Source organism: Buteo buteo, chromosome 19 (assembly GCF_964188355.1).
Source record: "Buteo buteo chromosome 19, bButBut1.hap1.1, whole genome shotgun sequence".
Classification (NCBI taxonomy): Eukaryota; Metazoa; Chordata; class Aves; order Accipitriformes; family Accipitridae; genus Buteo; species Buteo buteo.
Window position 1 is genome coordinate 2,929,285 of NC_134189.1, and position 18,720 is coordinate 2,948,004.

The 18,720-nt window shown below is 50.4% G+C and overlaps 2 protein-coding genes across 5 annotated transcripts; both read right to left on the reverse strand.

Moving 5' to 3' along the window:
• Positions 1–1,133: 1,133 nt before the first annotated feature.
• KCTD17 (potassium channel tetramerization domain containing 17) lies at positions 1,134–11,192 on the reverse strand. 4 transcript variants are annotated; one of them, XM_075051944.1, is made up of 7 exons: positions 8,164–11,192; positions 7,441–7,549; positions 5,603–5,694; positions 4,559–4,654; positions 4,073–4,198; positions 3,216–3,432; positions 1,134–1,746 (listed from the first exon to the last, which is right to left on the reverse strand). In XM_075051944.1, exons 1-6 carry the CDS (start codon positions 8,374–8,376, stop codon positions 3,265–3,267), a joined length of 804 nt encoding a protein of 267 aa, XP_074908045.1. In that variant the 5' UTR covers positions 8,377–11,192; the 3' UTR covers positions 1,134–1,746; positions 3,216–3,264. The 4 variants fall into 4 exon arrangements, with proteins under 4 accessions (XP_074908045.1, XP_074908044.1, XP_074908046.1 ...); XM_075051943.1 differs by having other exon boundaries at positions 1,134–1,836; XM_075051945.1 differs by lacking the exon at positions 3,216–3,432.
• A 4,653-nt stretch (positions 11,193–15,845) lies between these two features.
• LOC142042233 (3-mercaptopyruvate sulfurtransferase-like) lies at positions 15,846–18,715 on the reverse strand. Its single transcript, XM_075051941.1, has 3 exons — positions 18,580–18,715; positions 17,444–18,096; positions 15,846–16,832 (listed from the first exon to the last, which is right to left on the reverse strand). Exons 2-3 carry the CDS (start codon positions 18,036–18,038, stop codon positions 16,534–16,536), a joined length of 894 nt encoding a protein of 297 aa, XP_074908042.1. The 5' UTR covers positions 18,039–18,096; positions 18,580–18,715; the 3' UTR covers positions 15,846–16,533.
• Between the last annotated feature and the right edge of the window lie 5 nt (positions 18,716–18,720).

Sequence of the window (18,720 nt, forward strand, 5' to 3'; positions counted from 1 at the left end):
AAGCTGCGGGGGGGGCGGACGATGACATGACACACAGCAACGGTCCCAAGTTGATGGTTTCTGAGAAAAGGAATGATGGAAGTTGAACTTGCCATGAACCATGTGATTCAGCCACAACCTTACGCTGGAACATTTGCTGAAAGAAAATGTGACTGATGTAGTTAGAGATTCCAGTAACTGTGAAATCAATCTGCCTCCCTTTTTCTTCCTGCTGCTCGTCCTTCTTCCCCCTTCCCCTCCCATCACTCCTCCTCTTCCATCTCTCTAATTGCTTCTTTTCTTAGCTGGCGTGTGCTGTTCAGTGTGCTATTCAGCTCAGCCAGGCAACTCTTCACGTCTCACTGACTCCCAGGCACAAATCCAGCATCACGCCCTGCAAGCGTGTGTTGTGCCCCCCTGATGGAGCAGCACCCAGCCTCCATCACTGCACTTTCCTCAGGGAAAGGCCCCGGCCCTCAATAAAAACATTGGAGCAGCCCCCCATCCCCTTCCCTCAGCCCTTCTAAATACCTTTAATATGAGGGCACCTCGACTGCTTCCATCTCCTAACTCAGATAATCCAGGAGGTGAAGGCTTCAGGCTTAAACAGTGACTGCTATGGGTTTGGGTTTTTTACTAAAGATATACGTATATATATGTGTGTGTGTGTATATACAATGGGTCACTCTCTGGAATCAGAAATAAAATTAATTTGAGGACTTTTTTGCGGTCTAGTTTGCCTTACTCTGTTAAAAATTATCTTGGGGTTTGTATCTTTTTGACCAAACTCCAACCCTGGCATTGGCAACTGGCAAAACTTTCCCCACCCCTGCCCTCCCTCTCAGCTCTCCCCCAGGCGCAGTGGGGTCAATACGCTAGCTAGATAGGTGGCCCTCCCTTATTATTATGATTTAGGGGTGCAGATACCAATAAGCAAACCTGCTCTGTAGCCCAGCTGCCTGCAGTGGGGATGCAGCCCAGCTGCAGCGGGAAGTCCCTCCAGCCCCCAGAAGACAGGAGCAGCACAAGCAGCTTCTGACGGCTCCAGGTGACGAATCCAAACTCCTCTTCTCCAGCTCCCACCCCCTTTCTACCAGCACCAAATTTTTGCCACTTGAAACGAGAGGCGGCAAGGAGGAACAGACTGTGAACTTTATTCAGGAGTTACAACCTGGCGTCCTCGGACATAGCAGCGAAGCAAACGCCCCGCTCCCCAAGACCGGGATCTCCCGGTGCTACCTGTCACGACATCGGGTGCCAGCATGTTCCCGGTACCCGGGCAGCACGCCTGTCTCCTCCTCACCCTGCCGACACAGGGCTGCTTTGGGGGGAGGCACCAAGGAGCGTGATACCCAGCGCAGGGACACCCCAGGAGCAGTGCAGGTGGCCCAGAAAAGGGCTGTGGCTCTGCACTTGCCCTCTGGCCACAAGCCCAGACCAGCTGCCTGCAACAGCCGAAGGGCAAGGACTGGTCCTTCCTCAGCTGCCACCACTGACTCGGGGTCCCAGTCGCATCCAGGGTGTTCAGAAGGGACCGCAGGCTGCAGTGGCTGATGGCTGATGTCCCCAGCAGGGGCCACTGTGACATTAAGGAAAGCCAGGCTGCTAGGCGTGGGAGGGGGCCGTGGGCTCCAGCCCCTCGAACAGCCCAGGGGCTCCATGGATCATTTACCCTCCTCCAGGGCTGGAGGTTCAGGCCTCCCAGGTGAGTTTGTAAAAAAGAATGGCTGCGTGAAGTGTCACTGTGAGGCAAGGGGCTGCCGTACGCTGCGGTACAAAAATAAAGATGTAAACAAGAAATGAAAAGGCCAGAGTGGAGTGTCGGGATCACATCCTCAGACCTCTGGCTTGCAACAGCTAGAGGAGGAGAGAGAAGGAGAGAAAGCAAATCAATGGCAGGAATAAAAAGCGATTGAGCATGGAGGGGAGAGTGAGAAACAGGAAAAGGGAAATGACAGAGGAAACGAGAACGGAAGAAAAAGAAAAGAGATGAGGAGTGAGGGTGGGAGAACAGAGAAAAAGGAAGAAAAAGGCTGCATGATTAACATACACTGACTTTTAAGAGAATAACACTCAGGTCCCACAACCATGGACAAGGAGGCTCTCGAACAGAGGGAGAGACAAATGTCAGCCAGCTAACAAGAGCCCTCCACCAGGACGGAGAGTGGCACTGAGCACCTCCAGTTTAACAAGAGCCCCGCCGTTTTCCAGTATGAGAAAGGAATCCTCCTTCTAAACCTTTCTGTACCCAGCCCCATGCATGCCAGGAGGCAGAGCACAGAGGCTCATTTCGCACACAGCTGCGAGAACATTCGGAGCGGGGACCGGCCGCTTCTGCTCTGCCTTCGCCACCCTCTCCCACCGCGCTCTCGCCCTGGCAGAGGCGGTGGGGGAAAAGCCCAGGGAAGCGAGAGAGGGGAAGGGAAAATAACAGGCTGCCTTCTGCAAACTGCTCTCAGGCTGGCAGGCAAAGGAGCTGCGGACAGCAGTCTGGAGAAGCGATCTGGCATGCATGTCAGGCAGCCGCATGGCAGACTTCCCCCGCTTCCCCCTGCCACCCCTGCCTGCTTCGCATTCATTTCCACCCCTCTTCATTTCTCCCAGCTGCGCTCTCCTTTCTGCTGCCAGAGCCTCTGGTCTGGAGCCATAGGGCCTGCTTGGCAGGTAAAGGCACACATAGGATGAGAATTGGAAAAGCTACCTTAGGGATGAGTCAACCTCCCCTCCCTCCTTCCCCTCCCCAAGCTCTACAAACCAGGGCCATACCCACAAGAGGGAAGTGAGTCACTCATGCAGAGCTCAGGCTGGCGGGAGCTGAGAGTGCAGACAGGTAACATACCTGCAGAGGAGGAAAAGTGAGGAGCAGAGAGAGACAGGGGCCCCAGCAGGGACCACTCTGAGCCCTGGGGGTTGAAAGAGAGCAGAGGGAAGGATGCTCAGGCTGGGGAGCAGGGCAGAGTGGGAGGTGGGTGACAGTGCTGGGATGGACAAGGAGGAGAGCAGGAGGGAGGGTCCGGAGGAAGGAAGAGTTTAGTGCAATCCCGAATAGACGGACAGTCTGCAAATAAAAACATAACCGTAAATAAACCAAACAGTTTAAAATACAAAGCAGCAGCCATGGTAACAGCTCTCCCCCGTCAGCTTTATCTCCAGAGAGGCTCCTGCTCCTGGAGAGGACTGCCCCCAAACCCCATATCTGCCCTAGTCCTTCGCTGCAGCTAGCTGTGAGCTCTCACCAGAAAGGTGGACGGGTCTATGCTTGGGGGGGTATTTTTATCATTTTCCTCAAGGATTTGCTGCACCTTTCTCCTCTGCTTCTGCTTCTGCCTCTGCCTTCTCCTCCACCTCCTGCTCCTCCTCTTCCAGGTCCTCCTCTGTGCTCTGTGGCCCAGCATGCAGGACAAAGGGAAGAAACAGTGGAGATACTTGCAAGATGAGCCATGGCAGTTCTTTCTGACACACAAAGGAATAAAGCAACGGTCATGACACTGGAATAAAAAGGGACCTTTCCCCATGGCCAAGACAGCTCTAGGTCAGGGAGCAAAGAGACTTGTCTTCCTCTGAAGCATCACGTCCAGGGCTACCTAATCCACTTACAAGTGCTGTGATCACACTGCCCAACAACTGCCATCAGTTGCTAGTGCTCCTTCCTGTATCCTATGTGTCTACGGGATGTCAGGCACTGCCACACATTTCTGTCCTTCCCTCAAAAGGGGAGAAGACGATCTCCTGCCCCTTTAGGCTGGGACTCAGCAAAAGGAAAGAGAACGCTGCAAAACCTTCAGGGAAATCACAGCCTAGAGGCAGAGTGATGCAGACAGCATGGTCATGAGGAGGCACAAGGGGGATGTTAGAGTAGCATGAGCAGTGCCAGGATCACTTGCTAAAGCCATTTGCCACACACTCTCAACACACACACTCCTCCATTCGGGCAATGGGTGTATGCCACGGTGCTGAACACCAGGACAAGCCCCTGTATTTCACCACCGAGATGACCCACAGTCACAGTGGAGAGAGGAAAGAAAGAAGGAGCAAACAAGAGTGAAGGATCTCATAGGCAACGGGAGCAGGGCCATAGCAAAGTTGGTCTCACCTTGGCTTTGTGGCTGGGCTCAGAGCTCAGGCCATTGGGAGAGTTGTAAAGCTCTTTGGAGACCACGCACAGGAACTCCGTCTGATCCTCATTCCCGTAGTTATAGGATGAGCCAATGTTCACAAGCTAGAAAAGGCGAGAGCAAGAATCATGAGCACATGTTATTGCAAACATCCACTCCACCTGGGGAGCAAGGCAGAAGGCCCCATCATGCAGCATGGAGTCCAATCCATGGCCTCAACAGAAAGGCCTCAAGCTGAGGAGGCACCACAGAGAACCAGGAGTCAGCCAGGATGCAAAACAGCTTAACCTCACACAATGTCCTCTAAACCTCTAGAGAAGAGGCAAGAGAGAGCCAGTGTGACAGCACCATCAGTGACTGACCCGATATTCTCCGAGAGGGAAGGTGCCTTGCCCAGGGACTGTATGATATCATCATCTTCTCCCCAAAAGACAACTCCCCACCCTCCTCTACCTTCCCCATACCTGCTCAAAGCGCCATCCATCCGACATAGTGGACACCATCTGAGTGAGCTCCTCTTCCTGGCACTGTAGCACGCGGTAGACGTGCTTAGGAGGCACCTGGCAGCAAAATTGCACGGCGTGTTGACAACGGTCAGACACTAAAGGCTGTCGCCCTCCTGCAGAATGAAGTGGTAGTACCCTTCCTTGACAGACCTGTCCTCTTCCCCATGTCCCAGGTTAAAGGGGAGTGAAAACCACAACCCAACTTTCTGCTATGCTTTCACGGGGAGCAAGCACAACGGTGTCTCTCCTGGAGAGGTGAGACTGAGCTGAGTGCTGCCTGCATTGTCCCCAGAAGATATTGGGCTCTTTCAGTGGGGAGCTGTATTTGTCGTTACAAAGTCATTTGTGCAAATGCCACAAATGATGATGGGGTTTTGCCAGCACAAAGTAACTGTGTTGCTGGAGGCTTACAACCTGAGGCAGACATGACAAAAAGTGAGATTATCAGCCAACGCTCCCAGAAGACAGGTTTTAAAAGGTTATTGCCAAGACAAGGTGTGATTGTGCCACAGGATTGATCCCTTGTGCCTCACTGTCTGCATTTAACTCTTCCACAGACACCTTTTCACCTCTTCCCTCCAGGTTTCTCTACAGGTATCCCCATGCTCTTCCTTGTGATTACACCCCCAGGACTCCCCACACCAGAGCCCTCCTCTCCATGACACCTTTGTTCTCCTCACAAACATTCTTCCATATCCCACAGCAACCAGCTGCCTTCTTCCAAAAGCCAGAGGACCTGATTTGGTTTCAGGGGCTACATCTAGCATTACTTCTGGGGATGCAAAGCAAGCCTGTAACTTGTTTATTGTAACTAAAATGGTGGTAGCCTGTCCCCTGCAAGATTTTGCTATGTAGACATTAGCACATAAACTCTTGATTAGTTGCTTCTTTCCATTCCTTGCTGCTTCTCCCAAGTCTACTCTCCCTAGAATCACCTCTCCCTTTCCACATTCCCTCCTTCACCCACCCCACTCTATCTTTCCTTACCATTTCTCTCCATACCTGAGTTACTGTGTAGTCCTTCTCCTCCAGTCGATCCTTGATTATTCGGATTAAAGGACCAATGTTATAGAACTCAGCTTCTTCTAGGACCCCTGAGAAAGACAGACAGAAGGACCACAAAGACAGAAAATTAACAGCCCATCTTTGGGTTTTGGCTTGCAAAAGATCAGTTCTGAGCTTCCCAAAGTCCATAGCGAGAAATGACACCACAGCCTCACTTTTTAACAGGTTTCTGTTTCTTGAAACTCTTACTGCAGAGAATTGAACCCTGGCTCTCTGCATTGCGTTTCTAAAGCTCACCCCAGTTTCCTTATGCTGCCCGCTACTACAGAAACAGGCACTGCCAGTGAAGGCTTGTGCCGAGGACTGCTAATACCTTTCCCAGCTAACTGGCCAAGGAGAATAAATGTAGGCTCCAGCCTCTCTCAATAACTACTAATTAGCACCTTGTTCAGGCCCTCTACTTAAGGCAGATAACCACAACTTGTTCTGACCTTGTCATCAAAAGACCCTGGAAAATCCCAACTTTCTTCCTGGGCCGGTTGGAGTTGCACCCACCTTGCAGCCCCATATGACTTCAGATGATCTTTGGCTCTCTCCCCTCTGCTTCACCTCAAAACAGGTAAACGGAGAAGTGTTTTGGTTTTTTTTCTCTATGGCGTCTGCATCCATCACCTCTCCTGAGACTCACCTGTTTGCTAATGGGTCCTCAGGGAAAGGGAGGTGGGTTCCCGGAGAGTCAGTGAGGGGAAGGCAGCTAGGAGCCAACACTCCCATGTCCCCAGGGCAGCACCCAGACAGTGCAGGTGGGGAGATTGATCCTTCACTACCTGACACACTCAGACCTCTTCCAAGTCCCTCATTCAGCTGTGAATTGTCTAAAGGGTTAGTTTTATGCCAGCTTGAGTGTCTGCAGCAGGAACAAAAGGCAATGTTAAGCTATGAACAAGACTCCTATTTATGCTTCAGATTTGACGTTAAAGCCTGTGGATGAACTCTGTCTGGATGAACTCTGAACCTCAGGATTACAAGAAATGTCAAGTAGGAGACACCTCAGAATTGTGTTTATTACAATTCTTTACCATTACTTAGATATATTTTTGGAATTGTAACTCATAAGATGATTCTGAAGAAAACTTTCCTTGCATTAGGTAAAAATATGTAAGAGAGAGAGGCAAGAAGACTAATGAACATGCAGAAATTGTGCTTGGCAAGGGCTGGACAGCACAGCCTGTCTTTGGAATTGGCTCCCTGTCAGACTCTAGCTTCCAAAAAATAACGAGACATTGGGGACTGCTGGCTGGTAACACCATGATGTTACTGAGTTATCCTGTTGGACCTCCTGTCAACCTCAAATGAGGGATTGGTTTGTCTGGCTTGCTCCACTGGAATTGCTGCAGTCCACAACCCATCAGAGCACTAGTAGCATACATTGCATATCCCTGATTAATGATGGTCTTTAGTACGGTCAGTAGAAGAGATGAGCTTGGTTTTGTTTGGTCTTCTGGGTTTTCATTCCTAATTAGAAACACTCAGTCATTAACAGAAAACTCAGTCACAGAGCCTGGTTGAAAGTGGATCAGGAACAAGTAAAAAATGGTTTATTGAGGCTGAGAGATCTTGCCTACTTCTGTCTTGGTGACATCTCTGCTGAACGAACAGTCGTGAAGCCACAAGACCTGTAGGATGCCTGTCTTACCTGCTCTGAACCCCTTTAGTAAAGGAAAAATCGGTATGCTTTCCAAAAGCTGCAGGGATAGCCCTCTCAAATCCCCCCACATCAACCTCCAGAAGGAGAATGAGAGATAAGTGGGAAGTTTCTGAGCTCCAACACTCACCCTCTGCAGCCATATCTTTATCCAGGACCAGCTTCCCATGACGGAGGAAATTCAGGATGGGTCCAAAGTAAGTGGGGTCCCGGTCTATTAGGTATGCACCAGTCTCATCCTAGCAACAGAGACAGACCACGAGGAGAAAAACCCCATGGGAAACTTATAACCAACCCTCAAATGCTCCAGACTGTAAGAAAATACAAACCTAAGCAAAAATGTCCACTGTTTCTAAGACTCCTTGGAAACCATGGGCCCCTGAGGGTCCCTAGCCAAGTCAGCCCAGCTTGGATTTTAATCCTGTATTGGTATGCTCAGCGTGCCCGCCTCAGCATGGACCAACCCAGCTGAGCAAGCCAAAAAAATAGGCCTCGGTCTCCTTCTGCAGCTCTGCGTGCAGGCCTGGTGTGAGAGGGCAGAGAGCCCCTTTTAGGGGACAAGCCTGAGTCGGGCAGATCCAGCTGGGAGGCAGACCCAGGGGATGTGGGGAGAGGACCGGTGGAGGGGAGACGGCATCTCTTTTCCCCAGCTCAGGAAGTCTGGTGCCAGGCTACAACACAGCAAGGTGGGATCTGGCAAGGGAAAATTCCTCCCGGGAGAGGGGAGGGAAAGAGCATGCATTTTTCATTCCGTTACTCCTGCAGCCGTCAGGTTCTGGCTTCATCCCCGCATCCCTCCAGCCCTCCCCATCCTCGGTGGGGCACGGTACGGGAGGCAACCCAGCTGCCTTACCCGGTCCGACTGCAGCTCCTCGCCCTGGCACAAGCGACACAGGAAAGATTTCTGCTCCCGACACAGGGTCTGCCTGGTGGTGAGGAAGACTGTGCCCCCCACGTTGAGCCTCACCCACTTGGCCTGGGTGCCAGCGGGTGACGGGATGTCCCAGGTGCAGCGTAGCCCCACGGCACCCTGCATCTCCTCCCTGCCCTCCATCCTCATCCTCATCCTCACCCCCCCGCCTCCCAGCGTGCAGGGATTGCCGCAGGTGCTGCCTGCCGGAGAATGCCGGGATCTGTAGTTTATCTGCCTCTCCCTCCGCAGCAGCCGTGTTTCCCGGGGGCCAGGGTCCTCCCTGTGACCACCAAGGGAATCCTGAGGGGAGGAAGGATGCTCTGGGCTGGAGGATATTGCTGCGGCTGTTGGGGGGGGGGGGGTAAAACTACAGCCCCACAGCGCTGACGCTCCCTGGCTTTTCCCCTATTCCCGTTTTCACTAATCAAAGGCCGGCCAGCATTTCGGAGGTGCAGGGTGTTATGCAAGAATCCTTGGCATTTTTTCACATAGATATCCTCTCTGGCTCACTAAAAGATTCTGGGAACTGTAGTTTCCAGGGACATGTACAAAAGGGTGCTGGGAACTGTAGTTTTCCCAGCCCGCTGTCCCTGCAATGAGGATGCTGTTATGAAGGGGGCTGCACTGTACTACAGCACCCCAGCCCTGCGGCTGGTAGTCTGCCCACTTCCAGTCCTGGGTCTTGCCTGCAAGATTCCTCGGAGTCAGGAAGAACAACCTGCTCCCCGGCAGTCAGCAGATTAAGCCCGTCAGCACTGCACTCCACAGCTTTCCCTTCAGGAGATCCATTACCCGGGGCTCACAGCTCAGCGCTGCATCAGTTGCCACACTGTTCTTACTGCAAAATGTGCAGACAGTTGCCTTCTTGCTAACATATGTAGGGACACTTCTGGGAACTGTATCCTGGATTTGCATGAAGTGCTGGCAGGGGGCAGGAATAATTTTTCTTCCAGCTCGGCAGAGTTGCTGACTCAGCAAACTCCCCTCGCTCCGTGCTGCCCTACCAGCACAAACCATGCCAGACAGAGAACCCCTGCATCCTTCCCTTGTGCTCCCACCATCCCTGTTTGTGTCTGGGCAACAGAGCGCTCAGATTTTAACTTAGCTCTGTGTGGAGTTTTACCTCTGTCCCAGGCACGTATCGCCTGCCGAGGCCGATGTACCAATCCTGCCGTACCGAATCTAACCCTGCCTCTGCCACTCGACCCTGCCGGGCCCAGCTTGGACCTCGGCAACCCATGCCCCATGGGACTCTGTTCAAATGCACTCCTTGGCACGGACACAACCCGAACGAGTTCTCGCTCCAGTGGCTCTGCTTTTCCCACTCCCCCTTAAGCACAGCCGTGCTTGCCAGCAGCTCGAGCATATTAGGAATGGAAAGGAAAGGCTGATGTTTCACCTGAATGTGGCCCAATGCCTTCTTTCACCTAAGCAACTTTCTGGCTCTTCCTTGTCAGGGCAATGCAGCACTGCAGAGACACCGTGGTGCCTTGCAGACACTTTATTGTTCTTGCAGCTGGATCTTTGTGTCTTTTGAGGTGGGGTTTTACTGGGGGAAACAGGTGTATAAAAAGATACATTATGTTTTGCTCCTTCCTTTTCTTCTCGTCCTTCCCTCTTCTTTTACTTACAACTTACTTCCTTTTATCATTACAAGACATAAAGGCAGTCACCCTTCCCCCAAATAACCCAGGATTTCCTTCACAAAGACAGTATAAGTGTGTACTTTGCTCCTTCCGTGGAGGACTGCAAAGGGGAGGAGGGGAAGAGAGCGTAACATGGATAAAGCTTTCAAGATTGCTGACCTCCAGCTAATTTAAGCACAGGAACAATTCAGCTGCTGCAGGGTGTAAATTCAAATAACTCTGGATCTCCTTGAATTTATACCAGGAGCTGGCCAGCACTAGAGTGACCAAGAACAGGGAAAGGATGAAAAATGATTTTTGCCTACCTATAAGGAGCAGACTTTGGCCCAAATTAGTGCCCAGCCCTTGGACCAGTCTTCACTGAGCAGTGGTGTGCATCAAAGATGCTCAGACTAACACTGACCTGAGCTGAAGCAACACAAAGTGCAACACAGCTCTGGGCTGTGGGACTGTTGCCCTCCTACTTCTGGCTCCGAGTCAAACCACGGCAAATCTGAGAGCTCTGCCCTGCACTCTGGTGTGCAAGGGATGCAGGACCCTATCTGTAGTAGCCGCAGCTCCAGCAGAGCATTAGGGCCAGGACTGTGGCTCTCTGATATGAATGCAGTAGTCGGGTGGCAGCCTATAGCCCCTTATCTCCCCCTCCAAGAAATCTGCCCTGCCTTAGTTTTCTTCCTTTTTCTATCAAGGGTTCACCCTGTCTCCCTTTCCTCCTCTCACAGCCCCTCAGCCTCTTGCTCCTTTCTAGGTCCACCTCTTGTTCTTGACACCTTCCCCAACCTCTCGCATGCCAATGCTGCTCATGGGTCAGGGATGGTATTCAGAGCGTACCTTCTTCCATCACCACCAGCCTCCATCCAGCGCTTCAAGTCTTGCTCACCCCAGGGCCATGGTATGAAAAGTTAGTTGGTAAACCTAAAGAGGCGTACTATGAGTAAGGAAAGAGGTCAAGGTACACCACTCCCATTCCCAGAGCCTTCTTTTCTGCAACATACAGCACAAAATTTATTGAAACCCCCCCCAGGCCAGGGTGTTCCCCATAGTAAGTGAAAATCCTCTTTAGGAAGCAGTCAGTCCGAGGCGAATTACCAACTGAAATGCTAATATGAGTCCAGGGTGTGGGCTACGTACAGGCCTGATTTGCACACCATCACCAGACATAGTTCTGAGATGCAACTAGCATGCCCTTGTCAAGGTCCATTAAAATTAAGCAATAGAACAGAGGAGAAATAAACTTAAATAATCCAATGGCTGTTCCTCCTGCTTTGATGATAACTATATGTATGTCCTGGTTTTGGCTGGGATAGTTAATTTTCTTTCTAGTAGCTGGTATAGTGTTATGGTTTGGATTTAGTATGAGAATAATGTGGATAACACACTGGTGTTTTCAGTTGCTGCTAATTAGTGTTTAGACCAAGTCAAGGATTTTTCAGTTTCTCATGCCCAGACAGCAAGAAGACTGGAGGGGCACAAGAAGTTGGGAGGGGACACAGCCAGGGCAGCTGACCCAAACTGGCCAAAGGGGTATTCCATACCATGTGACATCATGCCCAGTATATAAACTGGGGGGAGTTGGCCTGGGGGGATCACTGCTCAGGAACTAACTGGGCATCGGTCAGTGACTGGTGAGCAATTGCATTATGCACCACTTGTTTTGTATGTTCCAATTCTTTTATTATTATTATTGTTGTTTTATTATTATTGTTATTATTTTCTTCCTTTCTGGCCTACTAAACTGTCTTTATTTCAACCCATGATTTTTACTTTTTTTTCCCTGATTCTCTCCCGCATCCCACGGGGGGGGGATGTGAGCAAGCAGCTATGTGGTGCTTAGTTGCTGGCTGGGGTTAAACCACAATATAAAACACATGCACAGAAACAGAAAGACAGGAGCAAGCAAGAGTTTACACAGGGCAGTGTGACTGTGTAATTCTGTATAGCCCTGCTGCGTACCCAGTTAAATCACAGGGACAATTGCACAGACAGACTGTTGGCAGGAAAAACTGGACAGCCACTGGGTAGATAGGTGATGGGGCTGAACACGAGTTGAGGAAAACAGAGCAGGGGGTAAACTGAGAGTTTCTTGGTTCAGCAGTCAGCAACCCTGCAGTTGCAAACCTGCAGAAAGCTACACACACTGCAGTGCTCTGTACATACCTTGCAGCCTGATGAGTCAGCTGGGTACATGGGATACAATGTATTGTTAACATTGCGGAGCTGCTCTTAAGGAATTGTTGCCTTGTGGAGCGGCAGTAGAAGCGGGGATCACTGTGTGTTGGCACAGACAGTGTCACCACTCTAGCAGGCTGGGAACATGTGTCTGGGATTAAACATGTGCAATCATTTAGTTAATGAACACTGTGGCATGAGGCACCAGAGAAGAAAGTGTCTCCTCTCTCTTCTGTGTAGAAGTGGGGAGGGGAGGACAAGTAATGCTTTTGACATTTTGCCATTAAGCCAACAGTAAACTGGGCAAAGAAAACTCCCTACACTGGACTTGGGGGTAGGAGGAAGACAGTTCACTTGTAGCCAACAGAGCCCAGCTTGACTGCCAGCTGAGCCAGTCATATTGGAGCAGGAAGAGAAAGGCCCCATGCCATGCAGGTAAGCTAATCTTTCTCCAGCTCCTTGTGCTTCATGCGGTCTGTGATCAACGTACCTGCATTTAAAATAGTGTGTAAAGTCTGTGTACATGTGCATCACTCAGCAGCTCTGCTGGAAGAGTGCTGGGAGGAGGAGAGAGAACGGTCACGTAGCACCCAGTTACGAGCTGGGACCAGTAGAGATGAGAGGAACAAGAAAAGCCCCTGCAGGTAATAGTAATTACCATTGCTCACGCAGTGGTCATTAGTGCGAAGGGACAGCGGTGCTGGCAGAAGAAGGGCTGCTTTGGAATTTGGGAAAGTTTGCAGGGGAACAAAAGGTTCACTGGCGAGTGAAGTGTGAAATAGTGCAACCTGACTGCTAGGCAGCAGTAGGGAAGGAAAAGGAATGCAGGGGACAAAGGCAGCATGTGAGAAACAAGGGACTGTTGGATTACTTTTGGAGAACCATTGACCAGACTGTTTTCACAAAGTCCAAAACTACTTTAGGACAAAAGTATTGCAGATAGTAAATATGCCACTAAAGAGTTTACATGCTGCCCTAGGATTCTCAAATTTATATAGAGCTGTAACAGCTTCACTCTCAAGTTAGCCACAGGTCAATGTGACCCTCTTCCTACATCAGGGCTGTTTTTTAGGCTACTCTTTAGACACCATGAGACCTATCCCACCGAAGATATGCTATTCCCCTTTGCCTGTGGCAAATTTTCCACAGGAGAATCATGAACATTAGTGATTTGCATTCATATCCATTTCTCCCCTTCCCAGTTCCCATAGGAAACCCACCCACTGAGTCAGGGACATAAAGATCTGCAGAACATTTATAGTCCTGGTGAAAGTCCCCTCTGCTGTTCCATATGTCCAGTAGCATCTGTTATGCCTCAAAATAGGTTTTTGCAGTCTCCAGGTTTTGAAAACATTGCCTTAGTCTCCACAAAATTCCCACTGCTTTGCCTGCAGCATGAGAACAGATCTCAACTAAAAGGAGGGAGAATATCAGAACACATTCTTGGACAGATTTTTGATAGGTGATGTAACAGGGCATACCCCAGAAAGACAAAGTATCTTGTCGTGGGGAAGAAGTTCTCAATTTCTCCTCTGTGGGGAAATCAAGGCAAAGCTAAGCATCTGGTAAAAGATTTGCCAAAAACTGGGAAACTGAAGAACCACTGAGATTTTGTGGTTCAAAACCCAGTACTGCCAACCTTGGCACACATACCAGAGAGGGGGAAGGGCCCCGCTAGATGTCATCGAGCCACACAGTCAAAATGTAGAGCAAGGGGAGAGTGAAAACTTCCACTTCATTTGTGATCTTCAGGCAGATGGCTGGGTTGCACCAGACATCTCCCCGCGACACACAGGGCAGAGGAAAGCAGCTCAGTCTCAAGAAGCAGAAAGATTCCCACTGACCCCAGGGACTGCTGGGGTCAGCGGGAAAAAAGAAACACAGTACTTAAGCTGCATTGCCAAATGTTCTGGAAGGACAAGGGTAAAAGCCAGCCGCCTGCATCCACTGGAAATGATTAACAAAGTCTGAAAGAATATGTCAATTTTCTCTAATATCTAAATTTTCCCGGAGAAACAGAGCAAGCACAGCACTCCTGTTTGTCCATAGGGGCCTGGCCACATATTCACAAAATCAGCCTCACCTCCCAGCCACACCCAGGGTGTTAAACATTTATGACCCAGCACATGAAAGCCTTATAGCTTGGCTGATGGTGGGGGAAGTTAGAAATACTGACCTGAAAAGACATCACAAGCCAGATCCTGCTATAAGATCCCATACTAGGCAACACTGCCTGTGCAAGTATCTTTAACTTAAAGTATCTTAAAAAGCAGCACCCACATTGCTCAGACTGGGAGGCCCCTCCAGAGAGGGTTTAGCACCACTTGCTGTTCCCAGCCAGTGCTTATCCTTTTGTTTTCATGTCAACACCATACTTCAGCTTAAAAAGTTTAAGTGCTCTCTGTTACAGACTGCAATCAGATGTCCTACATGACATGCTAACTAGTTCTTCCCTTTCCCCTGCAGGAAACAGTTGCTAGAAAATTACCTCACTTGGGATAAAGCAAGGTGTTGCTACCAGCCTTTAAAAAGACAGTGATTACCTGGGTGGGGAAATTCATAAAGCACGGGAGTAGCAAACCTTTCCCTAGCAGGAAGGAGAAGAAAATTAATTAAACCGTCAGTTAGACCAAGAACTGAAAGTCTTAACAATTTGCAGGGCATGTTGTAACCTGCAAAGGAAGCCCTTTTGGGAAGTCTAAGCCCAAAGAACTAAATGGAAGCTGGCAGATCTGTATCTTGCACTGTGTACTAAAGGGTCATTCATTTCAGACCCCTGCACACTCTGCATACTCAGCACTTGCTGTAATGCCAGCCCCAAGCCCCTGAAAAGCTACCTTGTTAAGACTGGATGTAGGTAGGGAAACAATGTTTTCACTGGAAATAGGTGGGAAGAAGGGTCAGGTTGCATGTGTGGGTGGGAAGGACAGAGGAGGAAATCATCTGGACAGTGGAACTCCAGCTCCGCAGGTGAGCAGAAGTGGAGCTTGTGTGCCTGCAAGCCAAGCCCAGGAAGAAGCCAGGCCTGCAGCCAACAGAGGCCAAACGAAACATGAGGAATAAACACTCTCCCATAGGAAAGGCTCCAGCCCTTATATTCAGTGGCTAGGAGGGGATGCTGCAAATCTGCAACCATAAGCATCCATAGCACCCCCTAGAGAGGACGACCCCATCATCCTCAGATGCCCACAGGTACCTATTGCTGCAAGCCCAAGAGCAGAACCTGTCTCAATAACTTTCTAAGTTACCCGTGGGCCAGAATAGGTGTAGGCTCTCTCTTTTTTTTTTTTTTCTGTTAATAGGAAAAAAATCCTAGAAGGAACAAATTCTTGAACATTGTGAAGGATACCCAGCGGGATTTCAACTCTCAGATATAAGACAATAGTCTTGGGGAAAAATATGTGCCATTGTGGGCTATTCCTCTGCAGGTCTGAGTTCCCCTAATTTTTTTAAGGTTACATGGTAACTCTCATGGAAAGAGCAGAAACACCCATGCAGTCCAATTTTCACCATGTGAGCTGACATCCGGTCTTTGAAGAACAGAGCTGTGACTGACTAACATGGAGTTTTAGGCCAAAAAGCAAATGGACAAGGACTGAAAGGAGGAAGATGGTGAAAAGTCCCAGGAGAGAAGCATTCCAGTCTTTCCTGGGCCAAAGAGCTTGTTGAGGGTAAGAGACGTAGTTCTACTCATGGAGAGAAGAAAACATCTCATTCAAATCATCAAGACAAAGTGATCCCATAGAAACAGAGTTCCTGAAAAGGAATCACCCAAGCAACACTCATATAAGTTCCATTCAGCAGACAGACCTTGAAACACATGTTTATTTACCCTTTTTTAATCCCAGAATCTTTTTTTTTCCCCAAGGGGGATTTTGGATTACGGGTGTACAAAACTGGCTAAGTATGCATTGCAGTTAGAGTCCAAATGCAAGAAGAAATCCAAACCGAGTCTCTAACCTAAGAGGCAACCTGGGAGCCATATTTGCTCCTTTAACAGCTGTGTCTTTCCCCAAAGTTTTGCACTCAAAACAGCCATAAAGTGCATGCAAGGCTTCTAGGACAGAGGCAGCGAGCAGGATCATGAGGCACAGTTATACAAGTATGACCATCCTGTAAGTGAACGTGCTGGAACATCCTGAATCATGAGCTTGGCTTGACTCAATTACTTCCCCATGCTGCCACCAGCACTCTCTCCCTTTCATCTGATACGGTAAAGAGGTCACAGAATCATAGAACAGCTGAGGTTGGAAGTGACTTTGGGAGAACATCTGGTTCACCCCACCTGCTCAAGCAGGGTCACCTAAAACTGGCTGCCCAGGTCATCTTTATGGTCCTAAGCAGTAGCAGTAGGTTAAGGAGAAAGTGCCCATGTGCCCATACTTGTTACCCAACACCTTAACCTCAAGACACTTAACCAGGAATGCTAAACCCATCTTTTCCAAATCCTGTTTCAAGGCAAATTATCTGCACAGCTGGGAGATGAAGCTGCTTATTACACCGTCTTCCCCTTTCCCTCAGAAACAATATTTTCAGGCTGTGCCCGCATGTACCATTCCACCCAGGCCCCATCGTACACAGCAACATCTGGTTTGCCACAGAGGTATGCCCCCAGAGCCACGTGGCAGGCAGTGACCCCAGAGCCACATGTGGCTACCACTGGCTTTAAGAGGTCCACCTTCTTCTCCTGGAACAGACTGCGGATCTGCTCAGGGGTCTTCTCTAAGCCAGACTCTGTGAGGAAATCGGTGAAGGGGATGTTCATCGACCCAGGGACATGACCAGGCTCAATTCCTGGAGGAAAAGCAATACAGATAGGAATTAACCTCTACCGTCTGGGACAAATCCATTGCAAAACCTGTTCTCTGTTTCACTGGGAGGAGTATTTATTGTTTAGTGTATTTTGTTAAAACAAATACATTTATTTTTGTTAAACTTTACTAGATTACTGATTACTCAGGAAGGATAGCTCTAACCTTCAGGTTACCACATGGACACAATCCTGTCAAGTTCTGTTCTTCCTCCCAGTTCCCTCCACATCTTCCCCATATCAGAGCAACCCACTCTGATGAGGCACTGACTGAAGCACCTCCACAGGCTATTCTGAGGGCAAGAGCAGCACCAGAACATGAAGAGACCAGCGAGTATCTTTGAGGTGTATGAAAGCTACATTCCTCACCCCAGCCCCTCATGAGAAAAAAAATACACAGCTTTCCCACTCCTGAATTTTCAAAGAGCAGCACTTGCTAGTCAAAAGGAGAGGAGGACACGTGGATACATTGCCTCAAGTCCCATCCCATAAAGGACAACCATACTTCCCTTCATTACCTCTACAGGACTCAAAGAGATGGGCACCTTAAATGAAGCCCCTTTTAATTATGCCAATGTCTCAGGAGGCACATTACCATCTCGGGGCTCTGGCTCTACTCCCTGGAACCGTCCTGCAGCACGCGCGTCCACTAGCTGGAAGCGGTGGGAATCCAAGTTATCTAAGACATCCTCGTAGGTTTTCACCAGGGACTTGTCCAAGGAGGCATGGAACTCACAGGGAGCTACCTGGCTTTTGCCAGAGCTCAGCGCATTCCCCTCTCGCTGCCAGTTCTTCAGGCCGCCATCCAGAAGGGAGACAGCTTCGTGTCCGAAGGCCCGGAACATCCACCACACCCGAGGTGCTGAGAAGAGGCCTTGGTCGCTGCCATCATACACCACAACATGGGAATCATTCCCCACACCCAGCTTCCCCACATACTCAGCAAAGTCATCAGCCTTGGGCAGCATGTGATCGTAAGGTGAAGTACGGTCGCTGCACTGGTCAATGTCGAAGAAAACTGCACCAGGGATATGGCGCTCCTCAAATTCCCGCTTCGGGTCACGCTTCATCTTTGGCAAATACCAGGATGCATCCACAATCCTCAAGGCCAGACCAGCTTGCTGGGACTTGATGGCTTCTGAAAGCCATTTTGCAGACACCAGAGCACGGTAGAGGAGTTGTTGCGACATTGCTTCCGAGTCCTGGCCAAGATTACCCGATTCCTGGGGTCTGCCTAAATCCACCTGACTGCAAAAGGAAGAGAGTGGCACATTAGAGATGAGCCTTACAAAAAGCGACTGGACGAAGATGCATTTTGGGACCAAAGACCTGCGTCTGCACTGAGGTGCTGGCTAAGCCTACAGCGAGGGGTCTGAAACACTCCAGCCCCGAAAATAAGTTTCACAGAGCTCGGCCCAAAGCCTGCCCCGAGCGGGACAGCCACGGCACAGTCCTGCCCCGCGCCCAGCCCCCTGTAGCCCACCCGGCCCCCTCCAACCCCCAGCGACCACCAGCCAGCGCTAACACCAGTGGAGGGGACCGAGCCCCCCACCGCTCTCACCGCCCCGGACCACATCTCTCAACCGAGGCCTGACCGGGCGCCCTGGCCGCCCCTCAACACAAGCTGAACCCCCCCCACCACCACCCCCACCCCCACCCCCGTCCCGGCGGCGAGGCCGCGGTTTTCGCCTCCGCGTAGCAGCGGCGTGAAGGAGCGGGGCGCTCCCGTACCTCCGTGCTGGGCTTCAGCCGAGCAGCACCCGCCCTCAGTCCCCGCCAGCCATGGCCGCCGCCGCCGGGGAAGCCGGAGCCCTCCCAGCGGGCCGGTCCCGGGCGGTGCAGCCCGCCCCTGCGCCGCCTCCTCAGGCGGCA